At 37.9% G+C, this 10,449-nt stretch overlaps 1 protein-coding gene across 1 annotated transcript; it reads left to right on the forward strand.

Annotated features, from left to right (window-relative positions):
- On the forward strand, positions 1–4,852 carry LOC102797523 (hydroperoxide isomerase ALOXE3-like). Its single transcript, XM_087842512.1, has 9 exons — positions 1–63; positions 184–327; positions 794–997; positions 1,144–1,230; positions 1,949–2,118; positions 3,054–3,175; positions 3,734–3,834; positions 4,328–4,498; positions 4,673–4,852. Exons 1-9 carry the CDS (start codon positions 19–21, stop codon positions 4,850–4,852), a joined length of 1,224 nt encoding a protein of 407 aa, XP_087698638.1. The 5' UTR covers positions 1–18.
- Positions 4,853–10,449: the final 5,597 nt, after the last annotated feature.

Here is a 10,449-nt window from a genome sequence, read left to right on the forward strand (position 1 = left end):
TTCCATGTCACTGATGACATGGTCTTTCCCCATGGCCGTTGCAGCCTGGCAGATGAAATGAAGGTGATCATCTGAATTCTTTATAATTGATTTTTTTTTTTTTTTTGTCAAATAATTGTACTTGCACAGTCACTGACTAAATGTTATATCCACACTGTTGCAATATCCTGAACTTTCAAACAGAAAGGGAACATATTCCTGTGTGACTACAAGCGTCTGGATGGCGTGAAAGCAAACACCATCAATGGGAAGAAGCAGTACTTGATGGCACCTCTCGTCCTGCTCCACAAAGATCCTCATGATAAGCTAATGCCGATTGCTATTCAGGTAATTCAGACAGTAAGCTTTAATTTAATAATACACCCCTTTTCCTTCTGCCTGAACTTTAGCCTTGTAGAAAAAATCATCCCATAGTGATTTCCAGAGTCTGACACGTACATAAATCAAGTCAGTTTCTTTTATGGCGCCAAAATCACAAACAGCCTTCACAGTTCATTCTGTACAATACACTCACACAGATGCAACATATGTCACATATTTACTGAGCAGAGAGAGATAGCATCAGTAAAAACTAATTAAAAGCATCATGTAACTCTGTTCAGAAGAAATGCTCTGTTAGAAGGGATTCAGTGGAAATTCCCCATAAGGAGATCAGCAGAGTATCAAACTTTAAAGATAAACTTGTCAAACATAGAACAGTAACTGAAGTTTAATCAGTCTTGATCAGTAATTGATTATAGGAGTATACTTGATCATCTGTATCAAATGACTGCTCTGCCCTGTCCTTTTGTAGCTGAAGCAGACTCCATCAGATGACAATCCAATCTTTCTTCCTACTGATTCTGAGTACGACTGGTTGATCGCCAAGATTTTTGTAAGAAGTGCAGATTTCAATGAGCATCAGCTCAATGTTCACCTTCTGCGCACGCACTTGCTGGCTGAGGTTTTTGCAGTGTCACTGCTGCGCAACGTGCCCATGGTGCATCCTCTGTACAAGGTAACTGACGTTTGCTGAAACTTCAGTTTGTTTTATGCCATTATTTCAGTGGTGTGGAAAGCATTTGTCCATAACGGCTGGTTGTGGACAATAAAATGAAGTGTTGCCCCAATCATGTCACTAACACAGTTCCCTCTTTCCCGCAGCTCCTCAATCCTCACACGCGCTACACTCTGCAGATCAACTTCTTAGCTCGGCGTCTTCTCATTTCTGACACTGGCAATTTCACTCAGGTATGCAGTAAGACCAGCACACTTATGACGTAAAAACTGTTTCCGCAAGAGCAAATGTTGCATTTTAAGGAGAAAATTACTTTGAGCGAAGAAAAGTTTAATTTGCCCAAACAAAATTAACTGCTGCATGCAGTACGTGTGATAAGTATGTTATTTTATTTTAAAATATAAATATAAAAAAAAAAAAAAAATTTAAGTCCATTGTTGGTTTTAATCTAGTTTAAACCAAACCACTCTATTGGATTTAGCTACACTTTGGACAGTGTTTTCGGAATGCTGTAGCTAGCGAGCTGATTGGAGACCAAAACAGCCAATCAGAATTTTTGCATCCAAGTCTGTGATTGGTTGGTTTTGTGGCACATTTATAACAGTGTACAGAGAGTTGAGCGTGCTCTCAACATCTCTGCACTGAGAGCAGGTCTACAGATGTCCGTCAGCACACAGAGCAGAGATCTGTGTGTGTGTGTGTGTGCACTGAAATACATTTCTTGCACGCAGCAATGAATTTTGTTCACTCAAATTAAACTTTTCTGCAATCAAAATATTTTTCTTCTCAAAATGCAACAACACTTGAATTTTCTCTTTTTGTAACGTGCGCTCAGAGTAGAGGCACAAAAATAACACCATACACACTCACTAGACCTTTACCTTAACAATTGATTTGTTTTCAGTGTCATGTACAACATTTGTCTCTAACTGTGAGCTACCCATTCTCTAGTTTGCATCATCAGGTGGAGAGGGCATGTTTACCATCCTGCAGAGGTCAGTGTCCTCATTAACCTACAGCTCCCTCTGCATACCTGATGACATTGCTGAACGTGGCGTGGAGGCTGTGCCAAACTTCTACTACAGGGATGATGGACTAAAGATTTGGGATATCATCCACAGGTATCATTGTGTTCCAGATTATTTTCAGCTTTGTTTCTAACTGGTATGATGTTATTGATGTTGCATGTCAAGGTATCAAAATAATCCAAAATTAATAACTTACAACGCAGCCATTGGTAACAGGAAAGTACAACATCTTGTGAGTCCTAACTCAAAAAATAAGCAACCAAACCTCACTCCTACCACCCTGTAGCGGAACACAAAATATGAGGATAATTATCAAAATAAACTATTATTAAATTCTTTATTTTTTTTTAAAACCTTTTTTCAACCAGGAAGTGAACTCTTGAGATTAGGAAGCTCTGAAAAAGTTCCCTGTGCCGACATAGACCCAAGAGACTGGCTCAGGGTTTATATATGTGGGTTTTTTTTTTGTTTTTTTTTTAATTTATTTGTTTGTTTCCTTAAATTTAATTTATATCTAGGTTTTGTTGTCGTGTTAAGTCTGTTTTCAGTGTGGTTTTGCTCTTCGTTTTTTATTAATGGAAAACTTGTGAATTTTTTTTTTTTTTAAATTGAATTAGCAATTGGAAAAAGTGCACCAAAGCTGCCTCACACTAGTTTTATTGGTCAAACTTGACAAAAAATAAGAAAGAAAACTAAAGAAATTTTGTGTTTTGTCTAAGAGTCATATTTAGTTCAACCAGCTGAAAGGTCAATGCTATCCCTCAGTCCATCCACAGTCCACACAAGAATAAACATAATCATCACTTAATAGGTCATCACTAAAAGGTCGTGTGTGTGTGTGTGTGTGTGTGTGTGTGTGTGTGTGTGAGATTTAAATACACACAGACAAAAGAGTTATGTCATCATGTCTTCAGCTTCACCTTTTAATTTTTTAAAGCACTTGACACACAGTGTCTCATCTACCTAATGTGTGCATAACATCTATAGTAAAACATATATTTTACTCAGTTTATTCCCATTTCCCAAAGGTTTGTGCAGGGAATTCTCAACTACTATTACAAGACTGACAGCGAGGTTGAGCAGGACTCTGAACTTCAGAAGTGGATTTTGGATATTTTTGAACATGGGTTCCTTTCTCAGGCAGAAACAGGTAAGCTTCAAAGAATATCTCAATTCTTAATATACTATATACAGTCATGGTTAAAAACAACAATATACAGCCTCTTTGAATTCTAAGGGCATAAAATATTTTATTGATCCTTAGCAGGTAAATACAACCTGAGACTGTAAGGTGCCCAGGTCCTGTGGCTGCACAACCAGCTCAAATCATCACCCCTCCACCACCGTGCTTCACAATTTAAAAGAAGAAGCCAAACTTCAGGTTTTTTTTTTTTATTTTTATTTTTAATTGAACTGTCATGATATGCTAGTTGAGGCCTTCAGAGTGTTAGATGGGGCTTTTAAGTTTTTTGCAGTTTCTCTAAGCATTGCATTAGGGTGAGTTTGCTGGGACATCCAACTGTCGGAGGATTTGCAACTGCCTTGAAGACTAATCAGATTATTTTGATTATTTTCTAATATATTACATTTAAGAATTAAACTGGGTTTACTTTGTTTTTACCACAGCTGTATGTTATAGGTGTATTATAAGCAAGCATAAGTCTAACTTTCATTTGGTCTCCTTTAAGTAATTCTTTCCGATTAACAGGAATTCCTCAGAGATTCACTTGTGTGACTGAGCTGGTAAAGTTTGTCACCATGGTGATCTTCACTTGCTCAGCCCAGCATGCAGCCGTGAACTCTGGACAGGTGAGTCCCTGTTATTAAAGTGTTTCATGTTCAGAAAATTCTAGGTTATTTCTAACCTGAACTGTAGAGTTAACTGGCACTGAACAGCTGTGTATTCTGTAATTCTCTAAAGGGCTTATACTTAATTAATATAATGATTTCTATAAGCGTAATCCTAATCTTATGTGAGCAGTTGCCAATTAGCAGCAAACACTAAGTACAGCTGATTCTGGGGGAATTACGTTTGTTTTACAAATATTCATTTTAAACTTTTGACAAAAACATGGTGTTATTTCAAGAAACACCAAAGTTAGGTTAAGTAGTTAGTTTTTATAAATACAAGTTCAAAAAATTTGACTTCTCCTACAATAAAATAATGTCAAACTGATGGTCATGCAAAGAGACTGCAATAGCAAGAAAGTACAAACACTGGAAAACAAAGAAGGAATTAAATTAAACACATTGATTATTGCTCTTATTAATCAGTTATTCTTTACTTATTGATTAAATACAGTTTGACTATGGTGGCTGGATGCCCAACACTCCCATCTCCCTGCAACTCCCACCACCGACCACAAAGGGGACGACAAGCGAGGCCACGATGTTGGCAACCTTCCCTGATGTCAACGTAACAGTTCAGGGCATGGCCACCTTGTGGCTGCTCAGCAAGCAGTCCAGTGACTTTGTAAGGAGCAAAGATGTCATTAAGAATGACAGGAATTATGTTTACAGTCATTTTTTGTGAAGTACATTATTATGCCATTTAAAAAAATCTACAAATGAATACAATAATGAAACTAATCTGATAACAATTGGAATGTTGTTGACGAAAAGCTAAATGTATCGTTGTTCTCATCAGGTCCCTCTTGGCCAGTACCCAGAGGACCATTTCACTGAGGAGATTCCCCGCAAGATATTAAAGGATTTCCAGATGGAGCTTGAAGATTTGAGTGGAGCCATCAAAGCCAGAAACAAGCAGTTAGAAATGCCATACACCTGCATGGATCCAGCAGAGATAGAAAACAGCGTGGCCATTTGAATATTAGGCCCGTTAATTACTAAAAATGATGACGTTTCTTTGTTGGGGAAAAAAATCATAGATTATATGTTCATTGTTTAATTATTCAATTAACAATCTATTTTGAGGTCTTCAATTAACAGATTAAACACAAATGCGACAGATGTGGGGTTTCTCCCAGACAGATAGTCGAGCTAACAATCTTCACTAAGTTCTGATCAGGAATGAAAAATACTGTGCTACTCCCACATCTAAAGGCACTCAGATTTTATTAAAACATTAAAAAAAGGAAAGTGTTTTTCTGCTTTGTCTTAACACCTTTCTTTTTTTGGGGGGGGGGGTTGGGGGGTGAGCTTCTACAACAATTTTATCTTTTTATGTTCCACTTTAAAAATGTTTTAATTTTTTTAGATTGTACTGCAAATTAGCAGGACTTTGCACTATACAAAACATTTTCAAAGTATGGCATATAGAAAGAGCAATCGCACATCGTTTGCAGGCATTAATAAAATGTCCACCTTACCTAAAGCCCATGGGCCTCGATTACCCCTTATTCTTACTTGCTGTTGGAATGTGTAGCATATTTATTTAAAACTGGTCTTTATAGGTCTTTGTATTTTGTTCTGAAATCAGTTCGATCGATTTAATATATACTCACCTTACTTTTTATTAGGTACACCTTACTAGTGGTGGTGGTGTACTATTACTGGGTTGGACAGAAGTTTGCCTTCATTACTGCCTCAGTTATTTCTGGCATAGATTCAACAAGGTGCTGGAAACAGTCCTCAGAGATTTTGATTCATGCTAACATGATAGCATCACACAGTTCCTGCCTGTCACGCATGCATGATCCAAAGCTCCCATTTCACTACATCCCAAAGGTGCTCTATTAGATTGAGATCTGGTGACTCTGGAAGCCATCTATGTACACTGGACTTGTGTTACATTCAAACCAGTTTGCAATTTTTTTTGAGGTGCATTATCCTAATGGAAGCAGCCATGGATACACTGTGGTTATAATGGGATGGACATATTCCGCAACGATACTCAAACAGCTGGGACTAAGCTGCTCAAAATGTGCCAATAAAATGTCCTGCGCAACATTTCAAATACCAAACAAGAGCACTCAGACCGTGTAACTAACCCTGAAGAGCAACGGGTGTACTAAAACTTTTTATGATGTTTTATTATGATATGCTAACCTGATTTTCAATAGTCTTTTAAACTACATTTTTAATTCTAAAATACTCATTTCCTTTTGCTTAACTCACTGCAAAAGTTCTTCCTATAATCGATTATCTAACACTTTATTTTTATTTAGCAGAACTGACATGGTGCAAGTCAGCAGTTCAGAGAACCCCTGTTTATGATACAGCTCCACCCTGATATGGGGAAAAAAAGAAAAAGATCAGGCATGACTGTGTGGCTCATAAAAGAATCCTAATTTGTGTGTAAAGTTCTTTTTATTATTTACAGAGGAATATTGAAAATATCCAAAGCGGAAACATCGCAGATGGATTTGGTATATTCACGGTCCGAGGTTGGACTGTTCTGCCCTGAGCATCACCAGCACGCATGTACTGGAAATAGGTTACATTTTTGAGGCGTCTATGCGGAGCCCAAACTACGCTATGCTAAAAACAATACCTTAAAGACATTAAATTCATTCTGCTTCACCTGGGACGCAGCACAGGAGTATTTGCAGTTGTACCCCAACCCAGTATCACGGAAAAGGATGTAATAGACCCGCTGGGCTATCATGTGGATGTCACGCTTTGCCTCTCCAGACGTGTTATGGATACGCATGCTTAACTTACCTAAGGAGCTTGGAAAGAAAGCAAATTTCTTTAAATTTCTTGAAGGCATTGCACCTCTGATTCTTCAGTTCTAAAACAAACTTTAATTCCTACCTGTGTCTCTCCATCATTTGGCTTTTGACTTGATGAAGCTTCTCGGATATAAGGTGAAAACTACTTCAAGAAACATAAACCATAAGCTCCTTACACTACCAAGACCTGGATGACTGAGAACTTACAGACATGCTTAAGTTGCAATACCTTGCAGTAACAGAAGACAGCAATAATTTATTTAAAGCCAACATGAAAACAGTCATGGGCAAACCTTTAAGGAAACATTACTAATACATTTATATGTAAATACATATCAACCATCTAGCTTAATCTTACCTGGCATAGAAGGACCCTTGAAAGTACTTCATACTTTAGAATAGCCCTTTGTAGAATAGCCCACACCTTGGTAAGTAGTGACTTGTTGGCTTTAAATAAATGATCGCCCCCTGGTGGTACTGCAACTTAAGCACGCAGGTTTATTTCACGCCTAGGAGAATCAAAGTGTGACATCCACACGATAGACCGGCTGTTTCCACAACTCAGGTCAAATATTTTACATTTGAGTTATTTATTCACTCATTTGGGTTTTGGTTCATCTTTTGTTAGTAACATGATTAGATGACATCTGAGTTCTGTTCATAGTATGCAACCTAATGATAACTGATATGAACCACTGATATTAAATCATGCATCCTGAAGCATCATCTGTACAGTAACTTAATATGAATACATTCTCATCAGTGAGTTTATCTTTGTCTCAGTCTTAATCAATTTTAACTACAATTATCATCACAGTAAATGAAGCAGACATTAACATGAATTGCAGGGAGACTTTCTTTCAGCTGCTCCTTTTAGGATCTCTCCAGAGTGGTTGATCTGCCTCCATCTCACACTATCCCTATCATCCTCTTCTGTCACACCAACTCTATTGTTTTTGCTAAATAACACTCTAAAATTGCTCTGTTCACTTGCGTGTTGTGATATGTGCAGCATTAAGCCAAACTCTGAACCCGAAGCACCACTTTAGGGCGAAGGAAATCATCTTCATTCTAACAGAACAGTATTTGCGATTTGTAACTGTGCTGGAATTTCAACAGTCTGTGGATCTGTTCACACAGAGACTCTCTCACTTTCTCTGCCTGTTTGTAGGATGCAACATTTTGCCCTGCCTTATCTCCTCTGGAAAGCTGGCGCTGATTGAGGTTGACAAAAAAAGCCTCCCCGACTGTTCCGTGAAAATTTGTGGTTTCCCTGTAAGGGTAAAGTGAAGTCCCTGCAGGGAGACATCCAGAACTTTCCAGTGTAGCACAGTGATAACCTTGTTCATATTACAGACAAGCAAGCGAGTTTGTGTACTTGAACTTTGCTATCATGGTGTATTGTGTATTGTTTATTTAGCAAACTTGTTTTCTATTCTGGAGCACCAAATAACAATAAAACACGATATAAATGAACAGAAAAGACTTATTTTAGATAATAATCATTATCATAGCAAGTAAAGTAGGGACGAAGAGCCAGTGGCAGATAATGATACAAAGCGCTTTTGTAATCATGTACATGCAATGACATCGATTCATACTTCAGAAATGGAAATTGCCATGCCTTTTAGCGAGTAGGAAAACAAAGAACCTTTGTCAAAGGATAAGGTTGTGTGACATTCATCATTTATTTATTTAGTCACTCAAAATAACAAACTAAATAAAATCAAACCTCATAAATGGCTAGTCAGGGAGGTCACGCTGACCTACAAATTTAGTCAGATTTAGACATGACCGCTAACATGATACGACACATGCATTATTTGTTTCATGCAGACCAGTTCAGATTTACTGAAGGGAAATAATATGTTTATAAAGCATTCATGGCTTAATTCGATTTTTTTTTTTCACTTAAACTTTTCTTTTTCACACCATCATCTGAACTTCTGAATTAATATTCAGTCAGGCAGCAAAAAATAATCTATGTGCAATATTTTGGACAAGTCTAGATGTTTGCTATTTAATGAGATTCTGTCGCTTTGATGGAGCTTATTGAGTTTTGTATGGATTTTAACATTCTTCAATAGATAATCTTAGTGAAAATACTGTACTGGTGTTAGAAAACCTAATTATGCATTTCAGTTTAATTGAGACCCAGAGCTTACATGCATGACTGTCCAGCAAAGAAGGTTTATAGTTTCCAAGTCTCAAAAATAAATGCTATATGTTAGGTAACATTTAATGTCAGTTAGGTCTGCAATTCATGTTGAATACTCCTTTAAATGGAGTTGAGTGGGCCCATGGAAATTTTTCAAATCATGATTCAAATATAAGTCAGCCAACTGAGCCTCTGTCAGCCTGTGTGCAATACTGCCTTTTGAATTTTTAAAAACCCTCAATGCCAAAAATTCTACAGGTTTATTAAAGTGTAATTCTGAAGTGAGTTTCTAGCTGCAGTTTCTAACAGAAATTCATGACTCAAGAGTAAAAGAATAAATAAAAGTCAAAGAATGTTATTTAAGGCATGCGTTGGTAGAAGGAAAGCAGGCAATGTTTAGGCGAAGTTATTAAAATCACAAGACTCTGGCAGAGTAAGCCTGAGCACAGGGCATCGGAAATGCATGAGAACTGTGAGAAACAAAGTTACGAACACGAAGTGTAACAGAGCAGTACAGAGAGGAGAATGGTGAGTGAAACTAAATAGGATGGGTCACAAAAACATTAAACACGAGAAGCACGGGACAATTGGTGAGTATTTCAAAACAAAGTGGAAATAATGACTGAAAACCAGAAAGAGTGTGGGATGCTGGTCCAGTGGTTAGCACTCCTGACATTTATGTTCAGCTAAGTGGTTGATTCTAACCACTATCCAACCTCCTGCTCAAGAGCAGGTTGAGTAGGTCATCCATTAATCGGAAGGTTGGTGGTTTGATGCCTTGCTTGTACAGTCTGCATGCCAAAATATCCTTGAGCAAGATACTGAACCCCACGTTGTTCTCTGATGCATTCATTGCCTTCCGAATGTGTTCAAATGTTAGATAGAAGACCACTTCGTCATAGAAAAAAAGTGCTTATATGAATGGGCGAATGAGGCATGCAGTATAAAGTGCTTTGAGTGCTCAAGTAGAGTAAAAAAGTGCCATATAAGAACCAGTCCATTTACTACTTAATTTGGCCACACTGTAGGTGTGAATGGTTGTCTGTCTCTCTGTGTTAGCCCTATGATGGGCTGTCAGCCTATTCACGGTGTACCCCAACTTTCACCTTATGACAGTTGAGATAGGCTCCAACCCCGCACCCCCAAACCTGAATTAGACAAGTGGTTAAAATTCAAAACAACACCTCAAACAGCAGACTAGAATGTAACGCTCAGTCTCTCATATAATAACGGGTTATTTTGTTGTTGTTGTTGAGTCTCATAAAACCAAAGTTGATAGGAATGTTGTCAGCAACATCAAGGAAATAGAGCAAACTGCTCTCTGAAGAGGTGGTGGGACATGGGTAGAAACATCAATCCCTCGCTCCTCCAGTCTGCATGTCAAGTATCCTTGTGCAAGGTACTAACCCCAAGTTGCTCTCCGATGCATCCATTGGAGTGTAAATGCAGTTAGAAAAAGCACTAGGTAGAAACATCTTACATCTTTTTTAAATGAAGCCTCTGGAGAAATCACTGATTCCATTGGCCTATATTGTGCATAACAACATTTTTACACTGGGACAGGAAAGGAAACTAGGGAACAGGTGGTTCATCACCAGCTTGGCTAAATATGGTGTGACAACTGCAATACAT

The sequence above is a fragment of the Neolamprologus brichardi genome, chromosome 6 (genome assembly GCF_056152115.1).
Source record: "Neolamprologus brichardi isolate AB-2024 chromosome 6, ASM5615211v1, whole genome shotgun sequence".
NCBI lineage: Eukaryota > Metazoa > Chordata > Actinopteri > Cichliformes > Cichlidae > Neolamprologus > Neolamprologus brichardi.

What these genes read in the sequence shown, in the direction of transcription:
- LOC102797523 (XM_087842512.1), top strand. Translation starts at nt 19, where the DNA reads ATGGTCTTTCCCCATGGCCGTTGCAGCCTGGCAGATGAAATGAAG. An exon ending in ATTTGGGATATCATCCACAG is followed by an intron (nt 2,119 to 3,053) that starts GTATCATTGTGT and finishes CATTTCCCAAAG; the next exon opens with GTTTGTGCAGGGAATTCTCA. An exon ending in CCTTTCTCAGGCAGAAACAG is followed by an intron (nt 3,176 to 3,733) that starts GTAAGCTTCAAA and finishes TCCGATTAACAG; the next exon opens with GAATTCCTCAGAGATTCACT.